The 18,514-nt window shown below is 39.6% G+C and overlaps 1 protein-coding gene across 1 annotated transcript in view; it reads left to right on the top strand.

Annotated features, from left to right (window-relative positions):
• The first annotated feature begins 12,790 nt into the window (after positions 1-12,790).
• GALNT5 (polypeptide N-acetylgalactosaminyltransferase 5) overlaps positions 12,791-18,514 on the top strand; it is a 39,054-nt gene continuing 33,330 nt past the window's right edge. Inside the window, exon 1 of the mRNA XM_022570166.2 lies at positions 12,791-14,238. Coding sequence (XP_022425874.2) covers positions 12,791-14,238 — 1,448 coding nt within the window. The remainder of the gene's footprint in view (positions 14,239-18,514) is intronic.

Below are 18,514 nucleotides of genomic sequence, written 5' to 3'. Positions count from 1 at the left end.
CTGACACTAGCTGAACGTGTTTTATTTGTGCTTTTCTGAGCACTTGACTTGTATGAAGTCATTTAATCCTCCTAACAAATAGTGAAAAATGGGTGAGTATACATGTTTTAGCAAACTATAAAATGTCTTCATCTTCTCCATGGAATTTGTGGCACCCAGCACATGCAGTTTCCATGTGTCAGAGGTTGATCAACAAATGCATCCATGAAAGGCAGGAAAAGGTTGAACACTTCTCAATATATATTCTTTGAAAAATACACTATTCATATCATGGGGGAATCATATTGTTCAGTCCATATACTGTCATACATACTTGTGTTTCCTTGCAAATGAGCCAAAGTGGGAAAGGGATGGGACAAAATCATTGTAAACAGACGGGACAAACTAAATTGAAAATATTGTTCATCGTACCAAAGGACACACTACTATAAAGACTCTGTCTTCATAATATAAATTAAACATGAAAAATAATCAAATTAACCTCTGGGAATTGTTTCTAAAAACAATTTTTATGGCATTACAATGTTTTAACAGATTCCGCTTAATCAAATATACCTTCTAAAACTGGCTTTTCACAGAATTATCATTAAAGTCCATGATTATAACCTTGAGATTAGTCAAATCTTGAAACACCTTCTGAGTCAGTCTTTCAAAATATAAAATAACTTTCAGGGTCTTCCCTGGTGGCGTAGTGGTTGAGAGTCCACCTTCCAATGCAGGGGACACGGGTTCGTGCCCCGCTCCGGGAAGATCCTACATGCCACGGAGTGGCTGGGCCCGTGAGCCATGGCCGCTGAGCCTGCGTGTCCGGAGCCTGTGCTTCACAACGGGAGAGGCCAAGGCAGTGAGAGGCCCATGTACTGCAAAAAAAAAAAAATTAAAAAAAATAAATAAATAACCTTCAGTATTGGTGCAAGATTAAGAATGGTCTGTTGTATGAATCACAACCTTTTCAAGCAAAGGAATTAAAGAAAAAAATTTCCAAAATTCCATAGTCCCTGCATACTGTAAATGTATTTTTTGTATCCACTTATTGAGCAAATACATAGGGACAAGACCCCTAGAACTTTTCTTTGTGTGTGTGTGTGTTTTCCTTTGCTGTGCAGAAGCTTTTAGGTTTCATTAGGTCCCATTTGTTTATTTTTGTTTTTATTTCCACTTCTCTAGGAGGTGGGTCAAAAAGGATCTGTGATTTATGTCAGAGAGTGTTCTGCCTATGTTTTCCTCTAAGAGCTTTATAGTGTCTGGCCTTACATTTAGGTCTTTAATCCATTTTTAGTTTATTTTTGTATACAGTGTTAGAGATTGTTCTAATTTCATTCTTTTACATGTAGCTGTCCAGTTTTCCCAGCACTACTTATTGAAGAGGCTGCCTTTTCTCCACTGTATATTCTTGCCTCCTTTATCAAAGATAAGGTGACCATATGTGCGTGGGTTTATCTCTGGGCTTTCTATCCTGTACAATTGATCTATATTCCTGTTTTTGTGCCAGTACCATACTGTCTTGATTACTGTAGCTGTGTAGTACAGGCTGAAGTCAGGGAGCCTGATTCCTCCAGCTCCGTTTTTCTTTCTCAAGATTGCTTTGGCTATTCGGAGTCTTTTGCGTTTCCATACAAATTGTGAAATTTTTTGTTCTAGTTCTGTGAAAAATGCCATTGGTAGTTCGATAGGGATTGCATTCAATCTGTAGATCGCTTTGGGTAGTATAGTCATTTTCACAATGCTGATTCTTCCATTCCAAGAACATGGTATATCTCTCCATCTGTTTGTGTCGTCTTTCATTTCTTTCATCAGTGTCTTATAGTTTTCTGCATACAGGTCTTTTGTCTCCTTAGGTAGAGGAGACAAAAGACCTAGGTATTTGTTCCTAGGTATTTTATTCTTTTTGTTGCAGTAGTAAATGGGAGTGTTTCCTTAATTTCTCTTTCAGATTTTTCATCATCAGTGTATAGGAATGCAAGAGATTTCTGTACATTAATTTTGTACCCTGCTACTTTACCAAATTCATTGATTAGCTCTAGTAGTTTTCTGGTAGCATCTTTAGGATTCTCTATGTATAGTATCATGTCATCTGCAAACAGTGACAGTTTTACTTCTTCTTTTCTGATTTGGATTCCTTTTATTTCTTTTTCTTCTCAGATTGCTGTGGCTAAAACTTCCAAAACTATGTTGAATAATAGCAGTGAGAGTGGGCAACCTTGTCTTGTTCCTGATCTTAGAGGAAATGGTTTCAGTTTTTCACCATTGAGAATGATGTTGGCTGTGGGTTTGTCATACATGGCCTTTATTATGTTGAAGTAGGTTCCCTCTATACCTACTTTCTGGAGAGTTTTTATCATAAATGGGTGTTGAATTTTGTCAAAGACTCCTAGAACTTTAAATGAATTTTTATATTTTATTAAATATAACGCTGTGTGTGTGTGTTAGGGAAATGGTTGGGGACATATTTGCATATGTGCAAGGTGGAGAAAGAAAAGCAGACTGATGTTATGTTGTCAAGGCTCACTTCACATTATGTCCATGGTGATGTCACAGCAGCTTCACAACTTCAAAGGGTCCATAGGTCACACTTTTGTAAGTATTGGTTCATTATGTTTTAGTTCCCTAAAGCCTGGTGAAAGCATATAGAAACTCTCATACACTCAACATGTAAGATGAATCCAAATAGCCGATTCCTACCCATTTCAGAAAAATCAAAATCAGAGCTGACACTTGTTGAGTGTGTTTTAGCGTCTGTTCTCCTCTAAGCACTTGACTTGTTAATTCATTTGATCTTCACAACAACACTGTGAGGAGGTACTCTTATTACCCTCCATACTGCAGATGAGGGAACAAAAATCCAGAGAGATTAAAGTACCTGTCCAGGATCACAGAGCTAAAGAGGGCAACCTAGATAGTCTATCTCCAAAGCCTTCACTTCATATACCTCAATGGGGCTCTATTGTCATCTGGGATGGCATAATCCTTGATTGGATGGGAGTGTCCCACACAGTGTAGGATATTCTGCATTCTTTCCCTCCTCCCATTCAGTGTCAGTAACAGCCCCCAGGTATTGTGACAATCAAAAGTGGTTCCCAATCCCCAGCTCTTCCAAACATCCACTTGGGAGAGGAATCCTCTATGTTAAAAATACCATAAGCCTTTTCTCCAGGCAATACCACATTTCACTGAAGGTCTACACACACACAGACACACACAGACACTCTAGTATACATACACATATTCACGTAATCACACAGCCAGGATTTTCCCTTCAGAGAAAAAAAAATATTAACCGAGTTAAACACTTTCTTCTTCATATTGCTGTCTCAATGAACATTGCCTTCCCTCCATCTCTTACATCTAGAGGGCACAGGCAGGATGAAGAAAAGACAAGGAAAAGAGAATAGAAAATGCAAAAATTAAAGGTGAGGAAAAGTAGGGGAAAACAAATCAAACAGAAGACAGAAGAAATTGTTATGTCTAGTACTTATTGAGATAGGAGTTAGCTGCTCATAAGTCACTGAATAAAATAAAAGCAGTCAGAAAACCAAAACCATATATGACTTGACTTCCCTTAAAATGTCTTTATGCATTTTAGAACCACTGAATTTCAGAATGGAGATGGCCCAGCAAATAACGATAGTGCAAACCCTCACCAAATGGAAGAATGCCCCCTACAACTTCTGTGACAGATGGCCACGCAGCCTCTGCCACATGTCATTTCCAAGAGTAGGCAGATCATTATCTACTTTTAGAAGGAATACATGTCTCTTTTGTGTAGTACTAATTGTTAGAAAGTCGTTCTCATTTAAAACAGAAATCTGCTACGCCTCGGCCTCATTTCTACCCTCTGGAACCATATGGAATGGTTAAATCCTTTTTCCACATGACATCTCTCCAAAATTATGAAGCAGTTATTATGTTGTCCTGAGTCTCCTCTAACCCAAAATAAACATACGCAAAACATAGAATATGCCCTCCAAATATCAGTACACCTGGTAGGATGACCAATGTCCTCAAAAACCCTGTTTCGTTTCCTTCTCCATAGTAATCTTTTCCTTGGAGAGCTCAAAATCAGCACATCTGGTGTGTATTTGTTTGGGAGTGCTCTGTGAACTCTGTACATACATATGTGTATAAATATGAATATGTACACACAAGCATAAATCGCACATGGAGTTTGTGTGTTTGCATATAAATATGTAGACACATATGTGTGCACACATGTAAAATATACACATTGCTCATCTTTCCTTTTCTCTCAAGTGTTTCTTTTTGCATGGCTCCCATCCAGTCCAAGTTCATGAGGAGAGTTCATCTTATTTCCCGGCTTATTTCATCCCTCTGGAAATAAGGTGGGGACTTTGGGGTTATATTTACTTTCCTGAGTTCAATCATGAGTGGATGCCTGCATGCTCCTGTCTCCTACGTGCCCAGGCTTGAATAGTTAGTTAACCCTCAGCTTCTAAGGGTAAGGAAACCACTTAGAATTGTACATCAGAGGAGCTGAGTAGCTCTGAAGATATTTGATCATGTAAACAAAATTCATATCCTGTGATAACTGTAAGCATGACATTAATCTAAACCCATTTGTCTTTTCCTCTCTTAATTTCATTTCCAATTAAGTATTTCTTCCACTGTTTCTGGTTAGTTCATCACTTGTCCATTTTCTACCTTATCTTCAGAAAGCAGGAAAAAAAATCCTTCTTTGATATCCAGGAAAATGTCCAAAGGGCCCTGAGTTCAAATCGCTTTCATATCTCACATTGTGATTTGAGTTTCACGGTTCAGTACTTTAGCAGACCTCAAATGCAAGGGTTGTTTCCAGCTTATGGTAACGTAATTGGATCCAAAGTCATTGTCATCCTTTCATCCCACAGAAGGTTATTTTGATCTTGCTCCTGGGGGCAGTAATTGAGTTGGAGGTGGTGGTGGAGGGGGGAGATATGAAGCAGCATTTAGCCCTTCTTCAAGGCTTTCATTTCGTCCTACTTCTTCACAGCACATGAAAATGCCCTCAAGGGCCCTCCATTGTGCCTACCGTCTGCCCCTCCCACGACTCTTCTTTCTCTACCCCTTCTCTCCTCGCCCTTCTCTTCTCTTTGTTAAAATGGAGGTCATAGAGAAAGCAGAATGGTTCCAGGGTGGGACAGATAAGAAGAAGACAAAGAGGCAGGACATGTTCTGAGGGCATCACTGGTGTGGCACCTGGAATGTGGCAGAGGTGGCCTCAGCGGAGCACGTAGGGCTCCTGGGGGCTCAGGGCTCAAAGCTCTCTGACAGTCCTTGCTCCTCTTCTGAGTTGGCAGCTCTTCCTTCTCTTCATAGCAACTGATTCCAACCTTTAGCACGTGCCTCGACCGTCTACCCACCCACTCCCAACTCTTCACTGTCTGCCTCGTGCTTATGTAAAATAATCAGAAGCCATCGAGCACAAACTCCCTGAACTTTCTTTCCTTCCATCTCCACTCATCCTTACCTGCCCTGGAACAGGTACAATTTCAAAATGAAACATGCCCCTAGTTGTTTCTAAAATGAATTAAATAATCCACCTGTGTTCTTAAGCTTATTTCCTGTCTCCTCTGGGACGTCACTTTAATCTGATAAGGCTTTATCCACTCTTTATCTTCAATCTTACCTCCCCTATGCCTGAGTCTTCTAAAGCATTCAGGTCTAATCCATCTGCAAGTAAAAGGCAGTCTCATCAAGCTACCAAATTATCCCTTTTATTTCCCTGTTTGTAAGAAACTTATACGGTAAAAGCATTTATTTATAAGAGAGATATAATTTATTTATAAAAATATTCATTTATTTATAAGAAAATTTTATTACAAAATTATGTTTTTATGAGAGATATTATAGTGTAGTATATGCATTTTTCTCAATGAAGTGATGTCACCCTCAAGGGGGCAAAAATGGATTCTTAGGGGGCAAAAACATTCTAAAATATTACAATGGTTTCTGGCCCTCCAAAGCTTAACTCTACTTGACAAAGTATTATTTCTCAGTATTTAAATTCTCTCACTTTAGGGAGAGTTTTAATTTAATTTTTCTCTCAGGGAGTAAGATCTGATAATGAGAAAGAGATTGAGAAACACTGATGTATAGGATCCAGCCGGCCTGGGTTTATATCCTGAACCCACCACTGCTTGGCTGGCTGTGTGACCTTTGACAGGCTACTTAACTTCACTGTGCCTCAGTTTTCTTACCTGTAGAATGGAGATCTTAGCACCTACTTCATGAAGTTGATTTTAAGTAAAGATTACTTGAGTTAATATAGGTAATGCTATGAGCGTTAGCCCACTCTTTCAACTAATTGAATCATATGTACAATAAATGAGCTACGAAATCTGGAGCCTGCCTACCTCTTCATCTCTTCCCACTCTCCTTCTCACTCATTCTACTCCAGCTACACTCACGTTCTTACCCATCTCCAAAATGCCAGGCTTGTTTCCAATGTCACATCTTGATTTTTCTGTTCTTACCATCTGGAATCTCTTCCCCCAGATTTTCTCATGGCTTACTCCCTTACTCTCTTCAAGTTTCTTCTCAGATGTTACCTCTTTAAAGAGGTTTCCCTGATTTATATTCCCACTTTTCTTTCCCTATTTCCTTTCATTCTCTTTCTAGCACACATGACTACCTAAAGTTACACATTTTTGTCTCTTTATTTCGTTATGTATGAACTACAAGACGATGGAACTTCTCTGGTTTAGTCACTGTTGTATTCTTGGTGCCCAGGACATTGGGAAAAGTAGTATTGATTGAGTACTAGGCTCTAAGGATATAGTGGTGAATAAAAGAAATGCAGGGCTTCCCTGGTGGCGCAGTGGTTGAGAGTCCGCCTGCCGATGCAGGGGACATGGGTTCGTGCCCCGGTCCGGGAAGATCCCACGTGCCGCGGAGCAGCTGGGCCCGTGAGCCATGGCTGTTGAGCCTGCGCGTCCGGAGCCTGTGCTCCGCAACGGGAGAGGCCACAACCTGCGTACTGCAAAAAAAAAAAAAAAAAAAAAAGAAATGCAGTCTTTGCTTTCCTGGAACCTAAAATCTAGTGACAGTCAGACTTTAAACAAGAAAACATGCAATTAATGTATAAGTGGTAATCAAAATTACAAAAGTCTGCTCTCCCAGACAGCCTGAAGCAACACAACACAAATCATAAATTCCACATTGCCCTGCTGAGACCCACTGACAGGACTGCAGGTCCTTCTTAGGACCAGAGAGCTAGGGACCTGATTTCTTAGAAAATTGCAGGCTATACTAATGGCTACTCCCATCCTTCTCCAACCTGGAATGGTAAGAGACTGAAACACTAAACTTGTCTTCTTGTCAGGACTTATTTTTCTTCCTTCTTAGGTTAGTTGCTTGTTTCACTCACTTTTCCCATTTTTATATTAATATTTTGCCTCTGCCGCTGAACCAATGAACCTCAAAGTGTGGGTCTTGGTCCACCTATATCAGAATCATCTGATATTCTAGTTAAAAATCTAGATTCCCAGATCCTGTATCCAACCTCAGATTTACTGAGGGAAGAACATGAGAATCTATATTTTAACAGTCCCTCCCCTTAAGATTTTTGATGCACAAAAAGTTGAAAACAACTACATTAAACTGTGAGCTTCAGCTTCTTTGTTTTCCCAGAGGCTAGTACATGGTTGGTACTCAAATATTTGCTCAATATATACATGTTTATGTATTCCACATATATTTCAAACACAACATGTTTAAATCTGAATTTCTCTTTTCTTCCAAACTGTCATTGTTCTTCCTACCTTTTCTTTCTGAATTAGTAAAGCCTTAATCAGAGTCACCCTGAGCTATTTTACCTTTTTCTCCAAATTTATAATTAACCAATACCAATGGCTCTGTTAATTTAGTATTTGAGTTAAAAGTCTCGGGCTCATTGACAACCTGTCCCTTAAGGCATTTTTTTCCTTCTGATAACTAGTTCAGTTCTTTTCCCAAGGTGGATGCTCAGTTAATGTTTTATTTTATTTTTAATTTTTAAATAATTTTAAAATATTTATTTATTTACTTACTTATTTATTTGGCTGTGTCGGTTCTTAGTTGTGGCACGTGGGATCTTCATTGCAGTGCGTTGAGTATGAAGGCTCTCTAGTTGTGGTGCATGGGCTCTAGAGTGTGCAGGCTCAGTAGTTGTTGCACATGGGCTTAGTTGCCCTGCGGCATGTGGGATCTTAGTTCCCCAACCAGAGATCGAACCCACATCCCCTGCATTGGAAGGCGGATGCTTAGCCACTGGACCACCAGGGAAGTCCCTGTTTTATTTTAAATTTATTAAATTTTTCTTAATCAAAATAAAATATTAAAACAATTAAATTGTCCAGGGACCTAAAAAGCACAGATGCTGGCTTGGCTCCACTCTTCACAAAACAGAAATAGAGACACAAATGTAGAGAACAAATGTATGGACACCGAGGGGGGAGAAGTGGGGGTGGGGTGAAATTGGGAGATTGGGATTCACATATACACACTACTGATATTATGTATAAGATAGATAACTAATGAGAACCTACTGCATAGCTCAGGGAAATCTACTCAGTGCTCTGTGGTGACCTAAATGGGAAGGAAATCCAAAAAAGAGGGGATATATCTATACATATAGCTGATTCACTTTGCTGCACAGTAGAAATGAAGACAATGTTGTAAAGCAACTATACTCCAGTAAAAATTAATTTTTAAAAAATCAATGAAACCTGAGGTCTAAGCACAGTGTATTATCTTTCAACGGTAGAGGTCTTGCTTTCTTCAAACTCAGGCTTAATGGATTATGATTTACCACCACTAATATGGGAAAAATTTTCAAGGACAAATGTCGGAGGGAAGATCACAGCAGTCCTCATTCTCTGGGCGTTAGATAGTGAGGCTGTTTCTTAACCAGCTTCTAAATCTTATAAAAAAGGATACATACACCAAAGCTTAACTGACTGCCAGAAATTGTATTCATCCATCTTCACTGGAAGAACCAGTTAAACTGGAGTAAAATTATCATTTTTATATTTATGGTACCTATGGACTTTATAAAAACTCCAGCCTTTAAATTATGATTTTCAACTTTCTCTCCTTTTTTGTGAATTTTGTTCACAGGACAGTGTTATCTTCTTGCATACAATTTCTCTTTTTCTCAAAAATAAACAAAAAAAGAATTTTGAAGGAAAAAATGATATTAAAATACAAAAGCAAAATGATATTTCATATTTACTTGATTTTCCCATTCAAATTTCCTAAATGAATAATATCCTCATCCCATATTGTCTTTAATTGGAATCTCCAAATTTAAATCTACATTCAAATTCAGTGATGCATGTGTAGATTCTCATTATTCTCTAAAGAATATATGTTTAAATATATTTTCCTTTTATATCTTTTATAATTAAGGGTAAGCAACTGAGTACATATTATAAAAGAAAATAGGTATTAGTTACTCAGAATATACTTACATAGTCAAAAAAAAAAAACAGTCAAATATTCTGAGAGAGTTACTTTAGACACAAAGCCAGGGAACTGGAACCAGTACTTCTAATATTCTGCATTCTGGCTGGGGAAATTGGAGAATAGAAATTTTAAAAAATGTTTATTGAACTCCTACTGATTATCAATGAGCATGATTCAGAGATAGTCACCTTGGAAGCAGAACAAAGGAACACAGATTTCACTCTAACTATGTACAAAGCTGTCCTGCTAAACAGTTCATGATTTAATCTAGGAGAATCCAGTGTCAGGCACTCAGTAAATTCTCAATAAATGGTAGCTATTAACATGATAATCCTGACATCAACCATGTAGAGTTTAAGGACAGGTCCTCCTACTAATATACCTCTTTTACAGAAGAAGAAACTAAAAATATATTTTAAATTTTTTACTACACAAGTGTCAAAATGAAGTCAAAATGAATTAGAAAAACCCCTCCAAAAGCCTCCCAAGGACCACTTCATAGCCCTAGTTTTTTAGAATGATACCCACTCCAACTAAATATGTGCAGATTCTTGAGGAATTTGACCAGGTAAGTCTACCATTTGGGATGACAGCCAGAAGTACCTTAAACAGCCAACCCACCTATATATTTAGTTTTCTGCTAGTAATATGGAAACTAAACCAAAAAGCAGCATCATGTATCTATACGAAAGGTCATCTGTTGAATAATGTGTGTATTGACTGCTATTAAAGGTAAAATTTCTTAATTTCTTTGTTTTCTATTCTTTTTTATCCATACTTTTTCATTGCTCTGAACATCATGGAAACCCAGCTAAGAGGAAAAAAAAGAGGAGAAATACATAGCTGGTGGGGACCACCAGTAGAGATTGTTACTGATTTTCTGAAGATCCATAGTATTGAGTCTGTAGAGCTGCTTATAACCAACTTTTGTCATCCTTACAGATTCTCATAGACTAACCAGGAAAAAGATGTGGAAAAGGCTGGGAAGAGGCCTTTAGAGGTGCTTTTTCACCATGCGTTTGTCACCATTAGATTGTTGTCAAGATCGAATGAGATACTCAATGGAAAGAGCTTAGCAAACAGTTTGGGGCATATGGGGTACACACACACACACACACACACATGCCTGAGTTTCCAATCATACTGGTTCTCAGAAATGTGTGCTTCCCATAGTACTATACTCTCTCTTCACTTCTATGTTCTTGGTAATTTATCTGCCTTTCACCATCCAACTAATACTTCCCTTCTCTGACCACAGTATGAGCAGAGATAATTATGCTCTTGTTCATCCCTCAAGTCTAAGGATAGCTTCTCCAAAAATCATTCCCAAAGAATCCAGGATATGTTTCTCTCATATTACTTACTGTGTATTGTATATGTGCCTACCTGTCTGTGTCCACCAATAGACTGTGAGATCTCAAAGACAAGAACTATGTCCTTTTTACTCAATATCTTTCAACACCCAACACAGGGCCTGAGCAATGGGACAGACTCAGCAAATATTGGAAGGATGGACAAATGGAGGGCAGGGGTGCATGGAGGAAACAGCTGAGCCACCAGTGCTGCCATCCATGTGGATATTCCAAACTGGAGTGAGCAGGCACAGAATAAAAAGGAGAATCAGAGATTTAAGAAACATGTTACCATAGCTGCACTTATCTGGGTTCCCTCCCATGGGGTAAAGTACAAACTTAAAGTTAAAATGTTGTGGAAGGCAATGCATCAGTATAAACTATTCAGAATCTTCCCTTCTTCCCTTCCCAAGTGTTTGGGAGCCTAAGTTTATCTCAAAGCGGGGATGCTATACCCTTCCTAACACTGGAGAAATAAGTGGCATCGCTGTCTGTAGATCACTCAGAGCTCCTCGGAGAACAGTGCTCCTGGGCTGTGCTTCTCAAACTTTAGGGACAGTGCTTATAGCAGGTGAGGTTAAAATGCAGATTCTTGAAAAAGAATGGATACATGTGCGTGTATAACTGAATCACTTTGCTGTAACACCTGAAACTAACACAACATTGTAAATCAACTGTACTCCAATATAAAATTAAATTTATAAAAATGCAGATTCTGATTCAGTTGTTCTGGGAATGTATAGTTTTTATTAGGTTTTACTCTGTCTGGGGGAAAATTTCACAAAAATTGTGCGCAGTGGTCCAAAACCCAAAAAATAATGGGGAGGCATTTTATTCTAGAACGGTGTTTCTCAACTTTGGCTGTACATTAGAAAGACCTGGGAAGCTTCTAAAAACACAATGCAGACCAATGGTCATATTTTCCCCTTCCCCCCTCCATCAATTAATCAGAATTTGGGAGGATTTCTTCAGTGTGATTCTACCATCACAAAGCTGTAGGAACCAGTGTCCTACCAGTCTACAAGTGCCACTCAGAGTCTGGTCCAAGTTCTGGTTCACTCTGCAAGCTGTTGTTACATCTGGGACAAGTATCCAAACCAAGAGTAAGGGTTTAGAAACTTTTACAGCAATACGACAAATTAAGTTTATGTCCACTGAATCTAATAATAAAAATAGAGGGACTCATTTAAAACAAAAAGTTGACTTACAAACAAAGATTTTGATACCCACCACCCCCGCCCAAGAAGACTTCTGAATAATCAAACACCCACCTTTGGTATTGAGGTTATGCTCAGCCCCTTCTATAAGGTGTTACCTCTCCAAGTTGAAACATTAAGTTCACTGATGAATTGCTGGGGCACATCACTTGGAGACCTGGGTACAACAGGGTTAATAAGCAGGAATGGGGTAGGTGGGGTTACAAACCAGGAACACATGCCCTCCAAGTTAGACAGTTTTCTTTAATTGCCCTGAAAACACACACACTCTCACATAACAAGGAAGGTGAGAGCTGAATGAAGTTTTCTGGGTAATGGCTTGAAATGTTTTCCTTCTGAGAAGTGGTGTTGAGTTACAGCGTGCAGACGGAGAACTGCGAGGAGAGAAGGCACAGCCCAGACCCCACCTTTTCTTGGGTTTGTAGGAAGGTGGACATGGGCTCATGGAGACGAGGCGAGTGATCTGTTGACCTGTCTGGTGGCTGGAATCGACCGCTCCCAGGGTGACCAAAGGGCAATGTTTAGCAGGGCTTACCCAGGGGCCAGCCAAGCAGGCACGGATGCTCTGCTGTGAAATGCCACGCAGGCAGAGACTGACAAGCGGTAGGAGCTGAGCTCTCCCTTTGGACTGCTGTTTCCTGCTCTGTTCAGGGGAGGGGGCTGCTTTCTGGCAACTTTGCTGCTGCTGCTGCTGCTGCTATTGCTACTACGTCAGCTCCCTCTCCCCTCAAGGTAAGCAGGCTCAGAGGGAGGGCAGGCTGCGAGGGAAGCCTTTGTACCATGAACAAGATCCGAAAGTTTTTCCGAGGAAGTGGGCGAGTCCTGGCATTTATATTTGTAGCTTCTGTCATCTGGCTGCTCTTTGACATGGCAGCTCTCCGCCTCTCATTCAGTGAGATCAACACTCGAGTCCTGAAGGAAGACATCATCCGGAGGGAGAGGATAGGGTTCAGGGTTCAGCCATACCTGGGGAAGAGCCTTGACGGCAGCGTGAAAGAGATGAAGCTCCCCTCGAAGGGACACGGGAAGGGCGTATGGGGCAAAGAGAACTTTAGAAAGATGGAAAAGAGTAAGCTCAAGGTTGATGATTTGGACCAAGCCCAGAAGGAAAGAAAAGTGCAGAATGCCCCCGGAAGGGGCAAGGTTGCACCTCTGTGGCGTCCTGCATATCTGCAGACCCCCCCAGTGACTTTTACCAAGCGGAAGACAGAGGGGCGAGACGTCAGACCTGAAGTTTCCTCGCACGTGACGCCAAAGCAAAAGACAGCCCAGGGGGCTGAGAAAACCCCGTTCACAGCAGCAAGGGGAACTCCACTGGACAAAATATCTGTACACACAGGACCTGTTGGTATAAACCAGGAGGGCCTGAAGAGTCTTAGTCTCAGCAGTGAAACATCAAAACAAGCAGCTGAGAGGAACCCAAATGTGACCATCCATCTTAATATTGACAGATCAAAGCAGCAATTCCAGGCAGTAGCAAATGAAAGGACCTACCCTGCCAGCCCACCAGTGCCAAAACCCAGGGAAGCCATAGCCTTAAATAAAACTGAGACTCAGAGCAAAGAACTAAATGCAAATAAACACAAAGCCAATAAGAACCTTCCCTTTTCCAAGTTCATTGCCAATTCAAGTCGCTTAAAGAAGCAATCTATTAATGAGACACAGTTGGGAGGCTTGCCAAAGGTTGATGGATCCAAAGTGGCTGATGGGAAGAAACTCAATTTGTCTGAAAGCCATGTTGTGATTATAACCAAGGAGGAGGGGCTAAAGACAGACACCAAAGAGGTCCCCAATTCCAAAACCAAAACTGTATTTCCTACGGTACTGCGCAAAAGCCAAGAGGAACACGTTGCCAGGAAGAGCAGGGAGGCATCTTTCTCTTCTCTTGCTCTCCAGAGAGCAGCAGTGTCTCAAACCAATCAAGCCTTAGCTGGTGGGCTGGGGCCAGCAAGAATCAACTTAACTGCCAAAACCCAGCCTGCACAACTCAACCAAAGTCACAGAAAAGCTCGTTCGCCTGAAGATGGTGGAATGCACCGTGTGTTAAGAATTGATGTGACACTCTCTCCAAGGGACCCCAAAGCTCCAGGTCAGTTTGGACGTCCGGTAGTTGTTCCCCATGGAAAGGAGAAGGAGGTAGAAAGAAGATGGAAAGAAGGAAATTTCAACGTCTACCTCAGTGATTTGATCCCAGTGGACAGAGCCATTGAAGACACAAGACCTTCTGGGTAAGATCCATTTTTCTTCTCTTTCCTCAGCCCCAAGTATTTTGGGTCTTACATAGAGAAGACTTATTTCTAGATAGTTCTGTGTGATTTTTGGTCACCTAGAGAATTAGAGCAACAATAATCATTAGGCACAGTTCAAATAGTCTACCATCCACACAGAGAAAAATTCCGATATCAGCATACCCATTGCACTCTCTTTATACATTTATTTCTCTGGGACTTTGGCCCTCATCCCTATTAGTTCATGTTCTGTTCCCTTTTCTGTACTGAACACCTATCAAAATGATTAGGGGAGCTCAGTTCCTAATAAAGTGTATATGAACGGTAGAGCTTAAAATGTAATTCCGTTAAAACAGTGACAATGAAGTGAATTCTCAATTTCAGAATCTTTTATTATTAGCAAGTTTGTCAGGAGTATATTTGGGAAAGGAGCACAGAGAAGGAGCCTTCTAGGCCTCTCTGGAATCATGTCTTAGCCAGCAGAATTCTGCCTAATCATGAGTAATGATTACCGTAAGTGAAGAAGTGACTTACTCCTTAGAATTTAATATCCTTTTACATGAGAATGGTAGATAGTTCAGGAGTTCAGTGATACAGGAATAATAATTTTGGAAAAAGTCAATCAGCCAATAAGTAGCAAACACCCACAGGACAAGAATATAATATTTTATATTTCTAGACTTTCACCATTTATGAAGCAACTGCACACAAATCACATGAATTTCACAAGAGTTCTGCAAAGGAGGCAGCAGATATTATGCGTTCAAATCAACAAGTAAGGGCACTCAGAAATTACTTCAGTCTTCCAAGACAGCACAGCCCTGAAGGTGCCCAGTGAGCCTTCATAAACCAGTTTCTAAACAGTTATATTCCTTTAACCAGAAAGTAGATCACAAATATTTAATCTGATTCAAATATATTTGGTTTCTGGCTCTTTTTGGCCCACACATAAGTGAGGGTACCTCATAGCCATATGTTCACTACCCATTAATTGATAATACAACTCCACGTATGCCTTGATAAGCAATTCCTGAGCCAAACAATGTTTGCCGAGAAGGTGGAATTAGGGAATATCAAGATTCAGATTTAGCACATGTGGTCTGTAAAGAATGCCCTCGTTTGGCTTCAATAAAAAAAAAAAAAAAAAAGGAAAACAACCCTTCTCTGTGATCTAGGTATTCAATGTTACTAAGAGGAAGGCAGATATAGACGTGCCTGTATTCATATTGGTGAGAGGGGCCTCTTCATTGGGACGTTAGCCATTTTCAGCTCTTAGCCACTGGCAGATGGCTATTGGCCATGCGCTAATCACCTGCTTAGGCCAAGCACTCTGCCATTCATGTTCCTCACCCTGGTGAAACTCACAACCTTGAGGAGAACACAAATATACCCAAAGCAAAGATGAAGAAACTGAGGCCCTGGGAAGTTATATTGTCTGCGGTCATAGAGCTAGCAATTATAGAGAAATTATTAAAATCCATGCTCAAAATTATGTTGTGCTGTTGATCGCCCATATCTTACTAATTACCACCAAAATGATCCCCAAAATTATGCTGCACCAGCTCTGATCTGAAATCCTGTATATCATATATCACATATATTTATGATATATCACTATATTACTACACATATACACTATGTATGGCACATCCAAATATGCCAGTATAGGGCATATACTATATATGCCATACTATGTATGGCATATTACTATACATATCCTATATAGTATATACTATATGGCCATATACTATACATGCCAAGTTTGAACACAAAACACCAGAGAATGAAGTAGGAGAGTAGCTTTATTTTAACATCCCTTCTGTGGCCTGGCAGACTGCTATGGAGCTTGGAGAAAAATCAGACACTGCACAGAAGCCCAGGCTGCACTTCCAAACCAGAGAAAGGACAATTGTGTGAGGGCCAAAAGCAAGTAATAATGATGTTAACGTCCATATGATTTATTGAAGGCTCAGTAGCTCCCAGTGCTTGTTCGTTTCTGAAATCTGGTCTGTGGAAATTAAGGGTTGCTGCCCAGGGAAGTCATAGGCTTTGTCTTCTGAAGGAGGCTGTCCCGACAGTAGGAGAAAGTGAGTGACACGTGTGCTTGAGAGGATGAGTCAGACAGCATGTGGCCAGGCCCCTCCCTCTTATCACACAACCCACCTTGGCTAAATATAGGTGCTCTTGGCAAGGTGCCTACCTGATGCTCTACTCTTCCAACAGGATGGAGGTGACAGTTTTAAGCCAGCAGGGATCCCGTGTACAGAACCCCTTTGGGGCCATTCTTACAGGAAAGAGAATAAATTATTTTTCTTTTCTTTTACCCAATCACTCTGACTACAAGTATGTGCAAATTATGTATTCATACGGATAAAGTTTGGAAGAAAATACAAATGAAAAACATTTGATTCATCAGGTTGGCATGATTTAAAGTTCTCTTACTTTGATTTTATTTTTTTCAGCTTTGCTCAAAAGGTATATGAGATGCTTGTAAGAAAACACACAATAAGATTTTTTGAGATAATAAATTTTAAAAGTTAGCATGGGGGAAATTGTTATAGAATATAATAAGAATGTGTGTGTGTGTGTGTGTGTGTGTGTGTGTGTGTGTGTACGTGCATGTGAGAGAGAGAGGGTAAACGAAAGAGAGAGAAAGAAAGAAAGAAAGAAAGAAAGAAAGAAAGAAAGAAAGAGAAAGAAAAAGAAAGAAAGGAAGAAAGAAAGAAAGAAAGAAATGGAGAGAGAAAGAATCTATTAGAATGCCGAAGGACTGGCCTTAAAATTAGCTATGGTAGCAACCCACTGGAACCTTTAAATTTTAAGAGTTCTGGGAAATATCTCCCTTACTGCTTCTTTCATTTCCCCCAAATCCACGTTATGGATTGATTAACACAGTATAACTGACGTATCATAACTGGCTATTGAATATACATTGAACCAAAACAAGGATAAAAACCATAGATTTGCTAGTATGTTTGTTTAAATTTAGGTCCCCTCGGTAAAGATAATAAGTAGTTAATAGTTCTTAAGGATGATGATTTAACCGATATGCTAGGATGAGGTTGACATTGAGAAGCAGGAGAGAGAAGCAGCATTCCCAGGACAACTTCACTTGCTCTTGTTCTAAAATCAGACTCTCTTTTCCAAAACTGCTCTTCTCTCCTTTTCTCCTGAGTCCCAAAGAACCATTTCTGTGATGTTGAGATATAGTCCTGGCCTTTTCCAAAAGCACAAAAACTCCTTTCTGCCATTAGCATTATTCTCACTGTCCTTTCCAGTGCCACCCTGATTTCTGACCCTTGCTGTGTGGCTATCTCTTGCTGCATGTGACATGCTCTCTAATGTGGGCCTTCAGCATAAGGATAGTTAGTCTTATTATCTTTCTCTCCTCATCACGTTTGTTACCATCCACTGATATTTTTCTTAACTGGTCCCTTCCCACGGCTTCCCCCCATCCTCACCTTTCACAGTCGTCACCATTTCTCCTAGAACATCTTAACCTGACATTGCTCAAAATCTAATTGTATCTTACCTCCATCTAGACCATGATTTGATTGTGACCTCTAAATTCCAATGACCATTAATGCACTCTCCTGGTTACTGGAACACTCCTTGCTGTGTGCCCGTCACTAACCGTGGCCTTGAGAATCTGTTTCAACTTCTCAGTAAAATTCTAAGCTTAGGAAGGAAACTCTGTCTTTTACTTTATTTTGTATCCATTTAGCACTGAGCACAGTGCTGTGGACTCAAAAGATACAAGTTTACACAATATGGTTTTAAAGATAAGATTCTCTGAAATGATTTTTGAATACTGATACTATTTTTTAAAAAATAAATGATAGATAACTATTCAAATTAGGCTTGCAAGAAGTCATTTTACAAATTAATAATGACTTCCTAATTTTTCATTTTGAATATATGGAATATGTTGGTGTCTCGTTTAAGGTAAATACATCCTATTCTAACACTATTGTCTATTCATTAATTCATGTTCATTCATTAATTCATATTTTTGTTGTTGTTTGGTTTGTCATTTTAATGTTTTGACTTTCAATGGTTGAAAATCTCCTTATCTTATTTATGAGAATGTTTTATGCCAGTAAATAAAATACAATTTCATTTTGCTTAGAATTTTTGCCTATAAAATATGCTTCAGATAAAATACTGTTTTGACGGTTATTTCAAATTTCTATATTTAACCCTTTCTTTATAAAAAGCTAATCCTTGCAGTGCTTACTATTAATTATTGAAGTTTGTTTTAGCCAGCAATAATCAA

Source organism: Delphinapterus leucas, chromosome 8, assembly GCF_059928025.1.
Source record: "Delphinapterus leucas isolate spDelLeu-1000000601 "Yukka" chromosome 8, BTC_Dleu_Yukka2, whole genome shotgun sequence".
In the NCBI taxonomy this organism is placed as follows: Eukaryota; Metazoa; Chordata; class Mammalia; order Artiodactyla; family Monodontidae; genus Delphinapterus; species Delphinapterus leucas.
Note: the sequence above shows the minus strand (reverse complement) of the source record. Positions and strands in the feature narration are given on the sequence as shown.